Below are 19,215 nucleotides of genomic sequence, written 5' to 3'. Positions count from 1 at the left end.
TGGAATACCCCTTTGGCCAGTTTGGGTCAGCTGTCCTGGCTGTGTCCCGAGCCAACTTCTTGTGGCCCTTCAGCCTTCTTCCTGTCTGGGCATGAGAAGCTGGAAAATCCTTGACTTAGTTTAAGAACTACTTAGCAACTACTGAAAACATCAGTGTGTTATCAACATTCTTCTCCTACTGAACCCAAACCATAACATTATACCAGCTACTAGGAAGACAATTAACTCTGTCTCAGCTGAAACCAGGACAGCATGGAATGATACTAAAATCACTTGGTGTTTTAAGTAATTTTTCACTTCATTGTAGGATTTGTTTCCTTTGAATTACGGGCATGAGACTAGCTGTCAGTGTTGAACTCTAGTTGTTATGTACTATGGGAATAAAGATTAATCTGAATTACTTTCTGAAAAAGGATTTTTCCTGATGGCACTTGGCCGCATAAGGGGACTGGCGTTTGCAGATGTAGACACAAAATGTTTTCACAAGGACCTGATACCAAAGCTGGTTTTGCAGCTACAATTACATGAAGTCCTCTTAGATACATGCAAAGTTTTAGCATGGAATGAAGCCTGAGGCAATCCCAGTCAAAATGCTGTGATGGCTATTTGCATGTCAGTGCCCATTCTTTTCTTTAGAAAACGGTATCTGTTCTGTGACTTTAGTGAATTAAGAGTTACTTATAATCCAAATTATTCTGCATGTCTTTAACCAGATAAGATTGAAAATAGGGAGAAAAGTTACTGCCAGGACACATGGTCTCTAATCTCTTGCCTCATACACAGTGCCTGAATACAGTATGACAGGTAAAGCTCTTCCTACATTGTTCTAGATCAGCATGAACATTTGATGCAATAGTTACAGAACAGTAAAATTTATTCAATAGACAATATTACTTGTCTTGCTAAAATAGTTAGGCTGTGTAAAATTAAGGTAGAAAAAAATATGGATTACATTATATCTTAAGGAATCTACAAGAAATACCAACAGGAATGTTTATACCATGATGCATTTTAAACTATTATACATTGGTTACCAATTTACAGTGTAGCAGTAATCAGAACAGTCATGTTGAAAGCTTTCAGCTACTATTTAAAAAGAAAATAGTTTTAATAAAAATTAGAAGACTTGGCATTTGGTTTTGTGTAACAGAATACCTGTAAAATCAAAGATCATTCCAATTATGGAGAATTTGCCCAGGCATTATGACTACATTGTAAATCTTTAATACGAAAACTCAGAAGAGTAGGATATTCACCACATTTTAGAGACTTACAATATTTAAAATTAATTTGAACTGAGCAAGCAGAAATTGCTTTTGAGGCATTAAGCTCTATGTTACATAGTTTTGCAATTGCTCATGATAACTTAAAAGACCCCATAACTACAAAAGCCCTGTTTTCTGACTGATCTTTATCTCTAGATTAACAGGTCTATCAGTATTGCAATTTCCACTTCAGACCCAAGAATTCACTGCCCTGGATTCAAACCAGATCTGTATACAGCATTACTATTTGTGACTTATATAAGAGGTCAAGAAGAAACCTTATTCCATTTTTGAAGAGGATGTAAGTTAAAACTTAGATGGTATCTAGCAATGTACTAGAAAAGGTATTGACAAACTGAATTTACAGCAACCAATTTGTTACATTCCAAATGCTAAATAAGTTGATTTATTTCAATATTAAATGCATGTCACAACAATACTTTTCCAGACCATTAAAGGTATTAGCAAACATCAGTGTATACTCAGTTGAACAGTTACAGAAGAGAACACTTCTAATCGTAGAATAGTTTGGGTTGGAAGGGACCTTTAAAGCTCATCTAGTCCAACTCCCTTACCATGGGCAGGGACATCTTTCACTAGGTCAGGTTGGTCAAAGTCCCATCCAACTTGACTTTCAACACTTCCAGGAATGAGGCATCCACAGCTTTTCTGGGCAACCTGTTCCAGTGTCTTACCACCCTCATGAAAAAATTTCTCCCTTATGTCCAAGCTAGAATCCACCCTCCTTCGGTTTAAAACCACTGCCCCTTGTCCTGTCACTACAGACCCTGGTAAAAAGTCTCTCTCCAACTTTCTTATAAGCCCCCTTTCTATATTGAAAGGCTGCAATAAGGTCTCCCTGGACCCTTCTGTCCTCCAGGCTGAGCAACCCCAACTCTCTCAGCTTTTCTGCATAGAAGAGGTGTTCCATCCCTGTGATCATTTTGTGGCCATCCTCTGGACCTGCTCCAACAGGTCCATGTACTTCCTGTACTGAGGACCCCAGAACTGGACACAGTACTCCGGGTGGGATCTCACCAGAGCAGAGTAGAGGGGCAGAATCACCTCCCTCAACGTGCTGGCCATGCTTCTTTTGATGCAGCCCAGGATACGGTTGGCTTTCTGGGCTGCAAGCGCACATTGACGGCTCATGTCCATCTTTTCATCCACCAGTATCCCCGAGTCCTTCTCCACAGGGCTGCTCTCAATCCCTTCATCCCCCAGCTTGTTTGCACGGGTCCACATCTCAAGCCTGTCAAGGCTGCTCTGAATGGCATTCCTTCCCTCAAGTTTATCAACTGCACAACTTGCTGCAGAATAATAGACTTTTTTATACGCCTTAAAAGCAAAACTTACATTTATCTTTGCAATACCTTTTAACGCAGAGAGCAAAGAAAAATTATTTCTTTCCATAGAGTAGTTCCTTGGCTGTATCTCACTGAGATAGGCATTATAACAGAAAATGGCTTGTAGGAATTTGGTCCTACTTGATGACTGTTCATGCTAGGCCAGCCTCTGGTTTGTCCTGAAAAAAACCAAACCAACAAACCAACCAGAAGTATTTGTACTAATGAAAGTATCTAGAATTTTAGAAACATTACCACTGTTATAAATTGGTATTAAAATTTAGTGAGCTTAAAAATCCTAGGTTTAGAGCTCCTTCTGACCTTTGTCAAGGTCCCCTTTTAAAAAGAAAAATCACACCTGGATGACAGCAAGACTAACTTGGTTAAAACATTCAGTAGCAGTCATCTCACTTGCAAAATTAAATGCATTCAAGGATTAAACCTGCTTATTTTCTCCTAGGTTCCTGATGCTTAGTCTCACTTATGGAAGAGTGTAATAAAGAAAGGGGAGACCGCATGCCAACAGCAATCCTTTCTCACAATATGTAATCATTTAATTGATTAGGAGAGTGCTCAGATGATCAAAGAAGTGGAAGTGGATAAAGTGACTGCGCTGGAAAGAAAACAAGTTGAAGCGATCAAGAAGCTCTGGGAAGACCCAGGAATCCAAGAATGCTATGACAGACGGAGGGAGTACCAGCTCTCAGACTCTGCTAAGTAGTAAGTACACTGAGAATTACAAGAACAAGCCAGACTTAATGAAGTTAATTACAGAATCATTGGAAAAAAACCATAAGATCATCAAGTTCAACCATTAAGCTAACTCTGCCAAGTCCACCACTAAACCATGTCCCTAAGCACCACATCTACATGTCTTTTAAACATCTCCAGGGATGGTTACTCCACCACTTCCCTGGGCAGCTGGTTCCAATGCTTGACAACCCTTTCAGTGAAGAAATTTTTCCTAATAGCTGATCTAAACCTCTCCTGGTGCAACTTGAGGCCGTTTCTTCTCATCCTACTGCTTGTTACTTGGGAGAAGAGACCAGCACCCACCTCGCTACAACCTCCTTTCAGGCAGCTGTAGAGAGCAATAAGGTCTCCCCTCAGCCTCCTTTTCTGCAGACTAAAGAACCCCAGTTCCCTCAGCCACTCCTCATAAGACTTGTGCTCCAGGCCCCTCACCAGCTTCGTTGCCCTTCTCTGGGCACGCTCCAGCACCTCAATGTCTTTCCTGTAGTGAGGGGCCCAAAAGTGAACACAGGACTCGAGGTGCGGCCTCACCAGTGCCGAGTACAGGGGAACAATCACTTCCCTGCCCTTGCTGGCCACACTATTTCTGATACAAGCCAGGGTGCTACTAGCTTCCTTGGCCACCTGGGCACACTGCTGGCTCATAATGAAGAGATAGGTTCACTCTGATTTTATTAGTTATACCTGTGTCTCTGTTGGCCTGTGGTACACAACAAATTTCAAGCTGCAGTGATGAAACAAACTAATTTCAGGCTTTCTGAACATACTGGAACCATCATCCCTCCCAGTTCTGAGGTCAACACAGCTGGTACATAACTGAGTTTCCCTTGGGGGAAATAATGAAAAACAGCTGTACAAAATATATTGACAACAAGCGGGCCCACCAGTCAGTTCAGTTAATGAAAAGCTTAGAACAAAAATAAGAATGAAGATAAGTCTCTCCCCCAGTTTTCAAAGAATTTAATTGTGAAAAAATGATTGTTTCATGGGAACAGAAAATTTACATTTCCATTTCTGTCAAAGTTGAGAAGTAACAGGGTTAAATTTCAGCAAGGAACATTTAAATTAGGCATTTATGGTAAACTTTAACCCTGAGTGGTTACACATAGGCAATCTGTTCCTGTATGTTAAACATTACCAGTTCTTGACAGATGTTTGTCTGCCTTGTTCTTAAATAATCCTATGTTGGAGAAGAAAGATGCCACTTAATGGTCTACTGTAGCCTCATTTTCTAAGAAATCAGCTACAATTGAAAAACAGTTTTATTTTAAATTTTATTAAATCTTTCTTGTACTGTTAATTACAATGCAAGTCTCAATAACACTATGCTACATTGCTGGAGAGGAGAATTTTCTTATTCTTAAGAGAAATCTTTTCTGAGTGAGTGATAACATTAGGTGTGAGAATTTTTTATTTTGGAGCCCAAGTGTGAGGGATGTTTGGGCAGCAAGGGGAGAATACATCGGCACCCTCCCTCTTCCACCAAAGAAAAAGTGTGGAATTAGTGCTTAAATAAAGGAAGGTTTGTGCTACAGCCGTGTTGTATGATTCGGAATACACCTTACACTTTTTGTATGCCTTGTTAGGATTTTGACTGATCTAATGTTGCCTTCTAGTGGTGGGAAGATAGATTGCAGAGAGGAATACCAGGCATCTTGTGTCTTGCTCACACACTGCTCATTTGTTGAGGCACAGGAATGTCATCCTAGAATTTAATCCCAGCCATGAAAAGCGCAACAGTCTTGTGAAACTAAAGAGGGTAAAGTTAAGAATGACTGCATGAGCACGCGAGAAATTAAATGCAACATCTTTTATATTAAAAATGTATAAGTTTGAAGCATTCATGTTTGCAGTGCTTTCCATTAATTACATTTTTAATTCTGTCCATCAACCTTTCACAGTTGTGTCTGATATTAGCATCATGGATGAAGTGACAGAGGATAAAGTACTGTTGGTGAACATTATGGCTAGGACTGATATTTATATTTGTGTTCAAATCTTAATTCTGGTGTTTATTTTGGGGTAATAGCAAAGAATATTCAATTAAAATTCATCATTTTGGGTGTGGGAAATTGTCTATAGAACATTCAGGCATCATCTCTTTTGATTAGTATTATTCTGTAGGAAATGTACATCCAGGTCTCAGTTCAAGTAAAGGGGTCTATTGTTTTATGCCAGCAATAATTGCACCAAGGCCATGCACAACTGAATTTCTGTTTAGCTGCTTTTATGGGAATAATTCTGTGATGGCTAGCTCATACTTTGGTTTTGAATCTTTGTAATTAATTTATTATATTGTTTCTGTTGTATATTTAACTTTTCAGTTATCTTACTGACCTTGATCGTATTGCTACTCCCTCATTTGTGCCAACTCAGCAAGATATTCTTAGAGTCCGAGTGCCAACTACAGGAATTATTGAGTATCCTTTTGATTTAGAAAATATTACATTTAGGTAAGACTGCCTATCAAATGATTGAGTATACAACTATGAAAATAGTTCTTGCAACTTTACTTCTAAGGTCCTTTAAACTTTTGCATTCAATAACTGTTTTTACGTGTTTCCAGCAGTCTCCAAAGTTCATATAGTAACTTGAGTGGCGTTTCAAAACATTCCATTTGAAATTCACATTACATAAAAACAGCTTTTCAATTCAAGCAGCCCAATTACCATGTATTCTGAACTATTAGTTTAATTTAAAGCCTTGGATGGGGGAGGTGCAGAGGAAAGGTATTTGTGGTAACATGAGTGCTCATATTGGCATGTAGTTTAATTCCATTTAGAGCCAACAGTTTCTGCCTCCTGATTGTAACTGTTTGAAAGAGAGGGCCCTAATAGATATGCTAAGGCCTTCAAATGAGTTTACAACTTTCAGTTAGATAAAGTTAGGGAAGGGAGTTGGAGACACCAAGGGAAAGAGAAGGAAAAAAAGAAAGTGGAGGGTCACAACTGTAGATACTTCTATTCTTCCTGCCATGTAATATATAAAAAAAAAAAAAAAAAAGTTCAGTGGAATTGAGAGAAACAAACAACTCAAAGTTGAAAGAAAGTCTGAGAAGCACTTTAAAATTCTCTTATCTGCTACTAGACAAGCTATTGCAACAGGTGGGGTTACTGATTTTCTAAGGGAAAGTATTTTCTTTTATTTAAAAATTGCAGAATTCACAGTAGCATAGATGTTCTTCCACCAAACCACCCACTTCATCATTAACAAACCCCTGCCTGCAGTTACAACACAGAACCAGAATCCATTCTTATAACACATGGTCAAACCAGCCTAACTGTGATTTTGTTGTTTGTTTGTTTTTTCCTGGAAAATGGAATGTTCTAGGGAACACTTTGACCTGTATAAAATGTGAGGGACTTACTTAACTGTCTGCAAAACCACAGGAATTTGATGTGAAACTAAGATATTTGTGAGCATTTTGATTGTTTTGAGTAGTGAGATATGACTAAGCTGGGTTTTTTTGCGGGGGCCAAGGGAGATTTTGGAGCGAGTGTGGACACAGCCAGGCAGATGACCTGAATTAACCAAGGACATATTTCGTGCCATGTAACATCATGCTTAGTGATAAATTGAAAAGAGGGGGCTTTATGGAGGTTGGCCATCTTTTTCTCAGGAACTGGTTGGGCATCGGGTGGTGAGTGGGAGGTGGTGAGTGAGTGCTTTTGCATCACTTGTTTTGTTTTCTTTATCTCTTGTGCCACTTATCCTTCACTTATTAATCAATTATTATTGTTTTTTAATCTCAACCCCCAAGTTTTCTTGCTTTTACTGTTTCTTTCCTCTGCCCCTGTCCACCGATGGGGGGGGGGGGGGGGGGGATAGTGAGTGAGCAGCTGTATTGTGCTTCGCTGCCCACTGGGATTAACCCACAACAAGACTAAAGAACAGTGAAAGTTGTAGCACTACAGCAAGTGAATCAATTTTAAATATTAAACAGAACACACAGTGGTAAGATATATTTTTCACAGTTCAAGCTTATCTCAGGTAGGCGATCTATCGTAAGGCCTTTGGAGTTACTTTAAGTATCTTATGAAAATGACTAATACATTGACTGTATTTCTGTTTAACAGGATGGTGGATGTAGGTGGCCAAAGGTCAGAAAGAAGGAAGTGGATCCATTGTTTTGAAAGTGTTACGTCCATCATTTTCTTAGTTGCATTAAGTGAATATGATCAAGTATTGGCAGAATGTGACAATGAGGTAAGGAGTGGGAGCATATAAAGTGCAGAAAAAGATGTGTTCTTTTTAAGAAACATGGCATTCATATGTGTCCATAAAAGTATTTGCAAATACTAGAATTGCCTTAAGAAGCTGATCAAGCAGTCCTGAAGTTGTATTAAATTAGCAGCCTGCCTGTAAAAGTGAACTCTACCTTAAAAGACAAAACATGATTTAAAATGTTTTGAATCACTTAAGCCATGTCAAATGTTTAAGAATTTGAGTATCAGTAACATCTCTAAGCAAGTAAAACTACCTCACTCACCTGTAATTAGGGTTTTTTTCTGTTTGTTTTTTTAAGTCTCTGAGGTTTCAGAATTAACCTGTGCATTAATTAAAGAAAATTAAAACAAAATAACTTAAAATTTACCTCCTTCCTAAGGTTAGAAAACCTAAGATGAGTTCTCCCATCTGTTCTAGAGTGCTGTAATCCGCAGTAGCCAGATGTTGTAGAGAAAGATGCAAAAAAAATAGTAGGCAATTAGGGAAAAGCATATTAGTAGAACTGCATTACTTTTGGTAGTGGTTGCTTCACATCCTGCAGTATGAGGACTCCTTCAAATGTCCTTCAAAAATACTTAATACCATTTGAACCTTGAAGTCCCAAAGACCTTTCAGATCACTTTCTCAAGTTCTGTTTGAAATGTGAAAAGCATACCCTACTTCACTTGAAGCGTCACAACATCCACTGTAGTTAACAGTTTTCAATGCATCTCAATGCACGAACAACTTCAGTAAATGTAATTTTCTTTTTCCTTCCACTATCTTGAACATTTTATTATGCTTACTTTGGATGTTAGGAAAAAAATAACAAACTGACTGCCATCACAAGCTTATCCCCAGGAACTCCAAACAGCAATCTCTGAATGTGGTGTTCCTTACATCTCTCCTGAAATGGGACAGACACTATTACCAGTATACAGCAGTACGTATGTTCTTGTCTTTTAGCTATGTTACAGTATGTTAATATCAGATACTTGAACAGATACACCCTGCTTCAGCTCTCACTGTAAGGTCAGAAGAAGCTTTTGTAGAGCAGCAGTCCATGGCTGCTCACTAACTCATACAAGAATTCAAATAATTTCTATTATTAAGGCTTACCTTGATTTCACATACCATCATGACATTCATAGCGGTGATCGAAAACCCAGTAAATAAGAGGATATAGAACAAGAATAGTAATGAACAACCAGTGCATGGCAATTGCACTTAATAAAAGTAATATTTTTTAAAAAGCTTTCAAAAAAACCTTTATGATCTCTGGCTGATGTGATTTGGATATGCTACTGTCTAGAGAATGTAACTTCATGTTAATTTTTGTTGTAGAATCGAATGGAAGAAAGCAAGGCCTTATTTAAAACTATCATTACATATCCCTGGTTTCTGAATTCTTCAATCATTTTGTTTTTAAATAAAAAAGATCTTCTAGAAGAGAAGATTATGTATTCCCATCTAATTAGTTACTTTCCAGAATACACAGGTAAGCATTTATTCCACACCATCTTCACAAAGCTAAAAGTCATATTTAAACCAGTCAGTTTTTCCTCTTAAATTGAACACGGAAAGTGGAATTATGCAATATATTTGATATCTATGCTTTTCTACTCTATCCTTTAAAGTACAAACTTCAGTTACTCAGTTTTACTGGAACTTTGTTTTTTTTACTGGAGCATTGTGGACAGAGTCTTAAGAGATATATTGCAGCCGTTCTGTTACTATTAGAGTAGCACGATCACTATTTATTTATGAGAATAAGCACCTTCTTCATCTTCGATCTCAAAAGACAAGATAGGAGGGGAACTTGGGGAACACGGCTTTTAATCCAACTTTTTATATAGTAAAAACCCATAGTATAGTTTTGCATTCATTATTATGACTTGTTATCTATATAAAAGTCCGAACTTAAAAAGAAGCCTGAATAACTTTCCTTAACATTACTTATACTTAGTCACCAAAAGAATGATGAAAATAATCATGTGTTCCATTACCTAATACAGTACTATACTCTGGAAGACATGTATCATGTTGAATCCTACAATTAATAATGAAAAGAGTTATTATGATTTAATAGCTACAGAGAAAACACACATCCCTTTCTTGGCCAAAGAGAATCCTGTTTACTTTCTGTGTTTTAGAAAATTTAATTTCTCTCATGGTCTTTGACATACTACAGTAATGTAGCAACCTATTAATATATGCTGGGTAATTTCAGTTGCATAGGTTTTTATAAAAAATTACTTCGACCTGTAATGTTTATGGTTGAAAAAAGCATACTCCACACATTTTAGAAAGCAGTGTTGCAACAGCTTTTGCTCCACTAATATATGAATGAGAAAATACCAACAAAGGAGTATGCCTTTATGGTGATTTGACATTTAAATATAAAATTAGCCTGTTAAGATACTGTCCATATCACTATGTTTCTTCCTTGACCCATAGCTTTTAACTGTTCAAAACCACTAACTGTGCTTTTGACTAGGACCTAAACAAGATGTCAAAGCTGCCAGAGACTTCATTTTGAAGCTGTATCAGGATCAGAATCCAGACAAGGAGAAAGTAATCTATTCCCACTTCACTTGTGCCACAGACACAGAAAATATTCGTTTTGTCTTCGCTGCTGTCAAGGACACGATCCTGCAACTAAACCTGAGGGAGTTCAATCTGGTTTAAAGAAGAAAACATGGCTGCAGCCACAGAGTGTGGCTTACTCATAGCACAACCTGTGTTGGTTAAAAAAAACAGTGTCTTTTTAAATATCATTTACAGAAATGGGAGAGGGATTTATATTTACTGAAGAAGTATGGATTGAGAGAACTTTAAAGAATGAGTTTAAAAGTTTACTTTTCAAGCTATACATTTTAAATATTGTGTTCATATTTCCCATGTTAGTTTTGTCTGCGAGTTATTTTTTGACTGCTGGGGGAATTAAGTATATTTAGAAGAATGTACATAACTACATTGCTGTCCAGCTGGTATTTTCTTAAGATTTTTCTTTTTTTATTATTTATTTTTATTTAGCATTTACAATCATAGCTTATAAAATTTCAAACAGCAATGCCTTAAAAATGACACGTTAGTGTTATTTTAGTGTGCTGGACAGTTTTATATTCTTGTTCTGAGCAATGTGGTTGAAAGACTTAGGGTAAACCTATTATACTTTTAGAAGCATCTCTCAGTAGCCTTGATAGGCCAAACCTGTTAATGTTCTAGGAATCATTACAAAAGATTAGTTAGTGGTGACCCTCGCATATCACTGCCTTTTTGTTCAAGTGCCTTACAATAATAAACTACCTTTCACAGTTAAAGAATGACAGATTAAGATCTTGCAGGCAGTCCATGGAATTTACTCTTTTCTGAAGGGGAAATGCATTTCCCAAACAGCAAGGCATTTAGAAAACATTCTCAGCATTCACTACCACTGGAGCTCCGAGATCATCCACAGATGCTTACAATAAACTAGGCCTTAAATTCCTCCAAGTCACTACCATAATTTGCTTTTTGCACTTCGTATTTTCCTGTTGTTGAGCTTCACAGGTAATTTTGCATGGATTAGACAGCAGTAAATCCTCTCCTCTAGAAGATTTCCAGCCATTTTCCCATCTCCTCCGCTCCCTGCCCAACTACAAGCCTCTCCACTAAAGATGAGAGCACTAATAGCTCAGTTAATTCTCCTTCACTGGGTCAAAAATTCTCAGACAAAAAAAATAAAGACATCAGGGCAATCTTGAAAACCTTTTTTATCCATGCAAAATCCATGGTGATCACGGGCACTTGATCAGCTAACCCAGCAACACTAGTAAGGAGAGTGTATTAGTAGAATAGTCTGTTATTAGCAGTAACTCAGCCCAAAAGATATGCTGAGGTTCTCCTGTATTATTTAAATACATGAAAATTCCTTTTTTCTAAGGAGAAATACTATAGCGATGGTTTTTACTACTGGCATAAAATTGCAATTTTAATGCAGCACAGAAAAAAATTCAAGTTGTATTGATTTTTCAGCTCGAGGAGTGCTTCTGTGTTTTCAAACAGGTTGCTAGTTGTCACAGTTCAGTCCTGTGAAAAAGCACACCCTGACATTTCACTGCCCATAAAAAAATGTTTACTGTTTCACATATTAAACAGCACAGTTCCGTTTTGTCCAGCAGTACAGAAAAAGTAAAGTCTGTCTGGGGCTGGTTTTGGTTGCTAAGGAGAAAACAGCTCGTAACATTTGATGCATTTGTTCTTTCTTTAGTGTTGGAACAAGCAGTAGAAGCCCGTTCTTAACACTGCTTTAACGTTTTTCCGTGAGGGAAGGACACTGACCTGTATGTTGTGCCCATACTAATGAATGGCAGTAATCAACACTGAGGGAACAGCGCAGTACACCCTGGGGTGAGGTACAGGGCACAGTGCCACTTGCTGAACAAGAAGCAGCCAAGGAGGAGTGACAGAAAGCACAGAATAAAACAGCATGTCTACATGTGTCATCTCTGTCCCTGGCATATCATCTCCACCCTCCAAGCACTATCATGTCAAGTACTCAGACCCCCTGTCCTAACCACTGTTGCTCAAAAGATAGTTCAATAGCATTTGTTGTCATAACATCTGTAGATATTGGAGTTTTACAGTACGTACTTAGAGCTTCAGTCACATGAAAAAGACGACGACAAAAATACTTTTTCTAGGGCAGCAGATTTGATGGAGGAAAGCATATAAAATGCCCAAATGCTTGGACTACTTGATCCAGTTTTGAGCCCCCTGGGAAGAAGTTCTGGAAAAACGTCTGTTTAAACTCTTAGCTGTTTCATATCTTGAGTCACGATTTGCCGTCTCTGTGAAGAGCACATTGGCATCGTGAATATGGAAGCCTGGCTTTGCTGGAGTACAAGCTTTGCAGATTGTGAGACAGTTAGCATTTTACAGGACCCATCAGTACAAGAATGCTTTTCTTTCACACTTCACAACCAACATTTAAAAACATTCACAAGGGCAGTTACAAACTGCACATAGTTCTTGATCTGCTTGATGCAACAAGGAATAAAAACCCACAAAGATAAAAAAACAGGGACACCAACTTCCTTGGCAGAAATTACAGATAAATTGATCAACATAGGAAAAAAGAACCACCCTCAGTAATTTAACTGTTAGGAACTTTAGCCACCTATATCCTTAGTTCCTGGGAGGTAAATGTTTCATTGGTATTGGTTGCGTCTTCAGTTTCAGTCACTGCAGACAGAGAGGGATCAACTGGGAGAGATTAATGCTGGAAAAAGGTACTGTGGAATTGTATAGTTTGCTGAAGAAACACTGGGCATTCTTGCCTTGTACAATACTTATGTGATTCCAAGCAATGTAGTCTCCAGGTAGTTCTTTTCTGGAATTCCAATGTGAAAGGCTCAAGAAGGGGGGGGGGAATTGTCTCAATAGTTTTGTGGAATATTCTCATTCATGAAGCTAATACAGTATCAGGAAATATACACAAATCAAATATATAAAAATCTATTTAAATGTCATAGGGATACGGAGCTATTTACGAACAAGCCACAAGACTTAGCAATCCTATTAAGGTATGCGATGTATTTATTGAAACTGTTTTACATCAGCAGAATAATTAGGAAACTTAGGGTTGGTAGTTCAAATTCAAGAATATGCTGTAAGTATTCAATTTTAAATACCATTACATAGTAAAATTAATCTTTTATTGACTAGTGTGTGGTATTTGTTATTTGCAGATAGATGGCTAAAAATAACTCAGAAGGAACAAAAGACCTCAGCGAGTTGTTTGGTATGTAAGTGTATTTTGGGAAGTGCTAAAGATAATAAATAGCTAGTGGCATGTGTACGGAATTTTTTTTGGTGAAAAAAAGAGGATTTCTTAAGAATCTGGTTATCTGGCAACATCATCTATGTTTTTTCAATGTGGCAACAGAAAAAAATACTTTAAAGGAAGCTTAAACATGTAAATCTAGTTATTAAAAACTTTACCTTTGGTTTATTACAAGGACAAGACTAAAGTCTGTATTCTGCTTTCACTGAGATGGCTGCAACAGAAGCTTGTCCTTGTATTCTCAGAGACAGGATTTAACTTCATTTGTTGATTTCTGCCTAAGAAATTCTAAGTAATGGTATTACCTGTTAATTAAAGCAGTATATAAAGAAAACAAATAATAATCACATTCCAGTCAAATAAAATTCAGTTTCACTTTATTCAAGGTGAAGAAGAGGTCAGGGGTGGGAGGGTGGGGGGCAGGGAGGGAAAGTGTGGAAACCAAAAGAGCCATGCCACGCAAAGCCATGCAGCTGAACAAAGAAAGGTGCAAACAGTTCAACTTACAAATTTTTTAGCAATGTGTCTGGCATCTTTGATTCTATGTTTGGTTTGTCATTGATTTCTTAGAGGTAATTCTAAGCATGAACAAACTACTACTAAGAACCCAAATGACATTTCTCAAAGGTATTAAGTTTAGGTAACAGTCACCTAGAAGAGAAACTGTTCTTCAGTACAGGCCATGGTATACTTTTAAACACCACAGTGGGCATACCTAAATGCCTACATTTTAATTTGTATTGATATCCCCTTGTCTAATTGCATATACATTTTTAATAAAAATTAATATATCTATTCTGCCTTCTTGTTGAAAAAAAATATGCATATTGCAATAAGGAATGAGGCACAGCAGAGTGGAAATCTCAAACAACTCGCAGTAATCCAGAAAACTTCACAATGGCATAAGTCTGAATACCTTTCTCCTCAACCCAGGCTGATGTATAGTTAGAACAGAAAGAACTGGTGTCTGCCACGAAATGGCAAAATTCATTCATGACTGTATGGAGAAAGTGTAAGAAAAAAACCAAGGAAAAAGATAAAATTTACTGACTAGAAAAAGGGAACTATAGGAAGGCATATTGTCATTACAAGTGGAGACAAGGAGGGAGGTGGGGAAAAGGTCCCATGTTGACTTTTGAACACTTCCAGTGTTTCCGTTTTTGTGTTAAGGCTTTTCGTTAGCACAGATGATCAAAATATTTCATACTGTATAAGAAAAATGTAATTTTGGCGGAATTCTTATGTTTTCCAAAACATGAGCTTAAGCACAGACACACACATTTAAAATAAATCCTTCAACATTAATGGTTAAATTGCTCAAATATTACTGAAGTTCCAGCTGAGATTTGAGAATCAGGAGTTTGTTGGCAAAATAAATACAAGAAAGTTAAGAACTGGAGATAACATTAATTGAAATAGATGCTCTGTGAAAAGAAAATACTTAGGGTAAATTGAAAAGCTACACAAATGGGAATGTACAAAGTACTTGCAAGAGGTACTAAAAGTGAAAGTTGCAGCAGATACTCAGTAAATACTGTGGATGGAGAGAGGAGACAACACAGTAATCAAGATCATGATAAGGCTATTAATTGAACTATCATGCCTAAGATGAAAAGTGATAGATGAAAAATTACAGATATGGAATGGCACTCAGTGCACCTAATAACACGACTTATCTAAGGCAAATTACTCTATTAGTTTGGCATGATTATAACCTGAGTTAATACTCTTGGTACGTGCTTAGTGTACAAACAAGTGGAGTAACACAGTCATTGCGATAGTTAGGAATTCTCTTATAATCTTTTGATTAAATTTAAAATTTATGGGAAAAATTACAAGATTACATGTATTTTGTAACCCACTAAATGGTTACTCAACACCAAAGGCAAGACTTAGAGCAAATTAAAGAACTGCAATTGTAAGTTAGCATGCTAGTCATTTTAGATTTTACAATAATACGACAATTTGGCTATCTCAAGCACCAACACCAATGTCAGAATTATGTCCTGTAGCTATAAATATTCCAAACAGTTGTTTGGAAATAATGTTTTGGCAGAAGGTACTTACTTTATGTAGCAGATATTTTGAAGACTTCGATATGGGAATTTATGGAAACCTTCAGGTAACACTGTACTTTTTCCTGTACTTTTTATATCAACTGCAGTAAACAGCCATTCAACAATACTATGACTATTACATCTAAGAAATAAGCAGAATTGCACACATTCTGGCTTTCCCTATTAAAGTTCTGCTGTCTGGATATGAAGCAAAAAAGTTTAATTGGATAAGAAAAGTTGATAAAAGCAACTGTGAAATATTATATTTATTATTTAATATAAATTTGACTTTATTAGTCACTTGCTTAGCACACAATACTGTGTAATCCAAGGCATTTATTTTTGGTATGCAACAGTGCACTTATAACCCCATAAACTCCTTGAGCTGCAAGACTGAACTTTTATTTAAAATAATAGGCTTTAATTAATATTTTTAGTGCAGAGATATATTAATTTTCCCCATTACACATTTTTGTAAACTGTTATATTTTCTGTGAATATTGATGGAGATGTTGCAATGCTTCCTTGAGTAGAATATAAAAAAAGTTTACACTAAAAGTGATACTGTATTGCAAATTCATCATGACCTGGTCCATTCATTTACAAAAAAGAAAATTATATTGTTAACTAAGCAGCCACTCCTGTCATCATCTAAGTTAGACCTCTCCAGTCAGTAACCTCCTCCTTAGAATTTGAGTTGTAAGACTAGTGATTATTAAGTTAACATTTCCTTTGATAAAGAAATCTGAATTTCAACATAGCCTCAAGTCATAAGAAAACTAAGACATAAAGTAAGTATTGATTTTCAGAATCAAACCCAAAAGATTTGCTCTGAATACTATCATAAGAATTATTCCGGAGTTCAATTTCATTATCAAATGTAATGGTAAAACAAATTCACTTTACACTGTATTTATAAAAAAATGAAATCTGGAATTCTTATGTTAAAAAAAAAACCAAAGAAAACAAGCCAAAACTTGGCAGAATTTTTTTGATCACTAGATTTTTTTAACTTAACTTCATCTATTTTTGTTATACAGCCATAGACTGTTGTGACCATAATAAACAATTTCATAAATCCTCCTTCCCTCCTGTTTTTGCTTTTGTTGCTGATATTCAAATAGTTCTGCTTGTTAAAGAGGACTTAAAAGGTAGATGTTCAGTGTTCTTCATATCTTGGTGCTTCTCCATTCATTACAATTTTGGCTGATTCTCTCTCACTTCTTCCAGTTTAGAAAGGATCCACTGTGTGAAGGAAAAAAAGTTTCCTTGGTAAAAACCATACAAAGCAGCTGAAAATTAGATTGGTTTGGCCAGACATTTCACTACCAGCTCTCTTCCTAACTGAGTTTTAACACAGTGCTCAAAATTCTACTGTAGATTATAAACCCCTGATTTTCTCACATGAAAATGGAGGTATTTACGTACCAGTATCTGACACTGAATACCACAGCTAATTAAACTGCCTAGGTTGATATTTCAGTTTCCTGGTCTGTATTTCAATGAATGATATATTAATAAATAAATTACATTATCACTTCACCCACATCATTATTAATGCTCTGCATTAGTCTACAACTCTAGACAAATCACTGATGACAATAGAGAAGCAAGAATAACAAAAGACAGAGAACAAGAATAGGTTGCAGCAATGTGATAATACAGTTATTTAGAAAGAAGCTTTCTCTAACTGCAATTGGCTTCTTTTCAGAAATTTCAAATTCACATGTTTACTGAACATGGAAGGGAAATTAGTTTCCAAAGAGACTAAAAAAAAAAAAAAAAGAGGGGGAGGGGTAGGCAGGGCAGTGACATGGAAATCTAGGGTAGGAGATGAAGTTACATGGAGGGATTGCCAGGAGAAAGCTGCATAACGCTTTCAAGAAAGATGAGTGGATTATTACAAATCAGCATCTCCAAAGAATATAGACAAGTCAAATTCAACATGGGGCCCTCAAATACCTTGACAGTATTTGTAATGCTTTTTGAGGTAAAGGTCAGAAGGTATCACTCAGCTGTGGTTAGAAACTACTCTCATGAAGACAAAAGCAACTTAAACTGATAAGAATATGCAAAAGCAACTTAAACTAATGAGAGGATGCAACTTTCACAGACTGTTTCAAAGTGTGATCCTAGGGTACCATGTCCCACTGGTGTGAATATATACAAGACTAATTTATTGACTGTGAAAATAATTAGCTACATTAATAAAAACAGCCTGGCTACCTCATCGCTTTGGTAGCAGACCTGAACCACTCTACTCTCTGTTGTAGTCAAAACTAGTGATGTCAAAATGAAGAGATCATACAGAATATGTATATAATAATAGTAGTAATATCATATATCAAATAAACTATTTGTGTTTCTATTAGGGTTTTTCTGCATTCTTCATCCAAAACTGTATTTTGAGGAAGAGAGGAATGACACCCCACCCCCCAAATAAAACTAGGAGTAATTTACAAATATTGTTTGTTCTATTAAAACATACCATTTTGATTCACATTCATGAGTTTTTATTAGCAGTACTGTTAAATCAGCTGTTTGACAGACAGTTATAATTCCAAAGATTTACGTAAGGAAAAGTTTGGTGTTGGAATTAAGTATTTCTGAAATTCAGTACTGAATAGATCATTGCCATTTCCATCTGGGTAGTGGCTGTGTGGAAATACTGAATTTTAAATATACATGGTCATTCCAGGTTAAGAATATTTCTGTTTGACTTTTTAAGCCAAATTTAGCACAGTACAATTGTAATAGTATTTTGACTTTACCTTAGCATCCTCTGGACTTTTAAAATTAATAATTTTTCCAAATTCTTTGGCATGGAACACAGACTTAACTCGTTCCTAAAAAAAAAAAAAAAAAAAAAAAAAAATTCAAAATTGTAGTTAGTTTCTTCAAACTTTACAACTAAGAAGTTATTTACCATTAAGGCAGCTATATGGTTCAGACAGCCATGTGTACCCATTACACTAATCTGAGTATGTTCACATTGCATGCACACACCCTGAGAAACTTCATTTTCTGCATGAAAGTACCGTGGAGTGTAACACTCCAGCAATAACAAACTTCCCTTTTTACCATGGAGTCCCTGGAGACTGGAATATAAAGGTGTGTAGGAATGGAAGGCAGATAATGGAGTATGTGGGGTAACAAAATCCAGTACTCCCTAAGCTAATTTTTCATTCTCCTTTAAGTCATTACCTAAGTGGACATTCCACCAATACTGACTTGCAAGTAGTGGTCTTAGGTAGTGGAAAATAGCAACTTAGGCTTCAGAAATAGAACATAAGCAGTGCTTTGCAAAATACAGGTTTCAACCATAGATTTCAATAAAGAGCATACTGCAGACATGTGAATGGAGTCTGAAATGACTGCTGTGTAGGGGTAAAGATGGGTATGTTATTCAGCATTGTCTGAAATGACAGAAACTCTAAGAATTTTTTCATCCTGTAAAAGTTCACTTGCAGTCAGAAATCCAGTTTGGAGGATTCCAAACCAATATGGCTCTGCCTTTCATGCTCTCTGCAACAGAAACAAATAATCTGAGTGAAAAACTGAATGACTTTGTACACTGTCAAGACTGTCCTGACAACCAAGATGCGTAATTACACACATGGAGCTTATTAAAAACAGAAACAAAACTAAACACTGGCAGGTAAATTTACAGATTGAAATTAAATTCAGTTACCATCTGAACAAGAATTTAAGAATTTATTTTTTTTAAGGAACTTTGCCTCTGTAAGTACACTCAGTCATCA

The 19,215-nt window shown here is 36.5% G+C and overlaps 2 protein-coding genes across 3 annotated transcripts in view; one reads left to right on the top strand and one right to left on the bottom strand.

Annotated features, from left to right (window-relative positions):
* The window catches only part of LOC104317207 (guanine nucleotide-binding protein subunit alpha-14), a 90,700-nt gene extending 76,912 nt beyond the window's left edge, over positions 1 to 13,788 (top strand). Inside the window, exons 3-7 of the mRNA XM_069776698.1 lie at positions 3,177 to 3,331; positions 5,689 to 5,817; positions 7,441 to 7,570; positions 8,915 to 9,068; positions 10,068 to 13,788. Of these exons, the coding sequence (XP_069632799.1) occupies positions 3,177 to 3,331; positions 5,689 to 5,817; positions 7,441 to 7,570; positions 8,915 to 9,068; positions 10,068 to 10,258 (759 nt within the window). The 3' untranslated portion in view covers positions 10,259 to 13,788. The remainder of the gene's footprint in view (positions 1 to 3,176; positions 3,332 to 5,688; positions 5,818 to 7,440; positions 7,571 to 8,914; positions 9,069 to 10,067) is intronic.
* A 1,381-nt stretch (positions 13,789 to 15,169) lies between these two features.
* The window catches only part of VPS13A (vacuolar protein sorting 13 homolog A), a 109,531-nt gene continuing 105,485 nt past the window's right edge, over positions 15,170 to 19,215 (bottom strand). For both annotated transcript variants that reach the window (XM_069776694.1, XM_069776693.1), the window contains 2 exons: positions 18,226 to 18,300; positions 15,170 to 16,699 (listed from right to left, as the gene is read on the bottom strand). In XM_069776694.1, coding sequence (XP_069632795.1) covers positions 16,649 to 16,699; positions 18,226 to 18,300 — 126 coding nt within the window. In that variant the 3' untranslated portion in view covers positions 15,170 to 16,648. The remainder of the gene's footprint in view (positions 16,700 to 18,225; positions 18,301 to 19,215) is intronic.

Source organism: Haliaeetus albicilla, chromosome Z, assembly GCF_947461875.1.
Source record: "Haliaeetus albicilla chromosome Z, bHalAlb1.1, whole genome shotgun sequence".
NCBI lineage: Eukaryota > Metazoa > Chordata > Aves > Accipitriformes > Accipitridae > Haliaeetus > Haliaeetus albicilla.
This window is presented reverse-complemented; position numbering and strand designations above follow the sequence as displayed.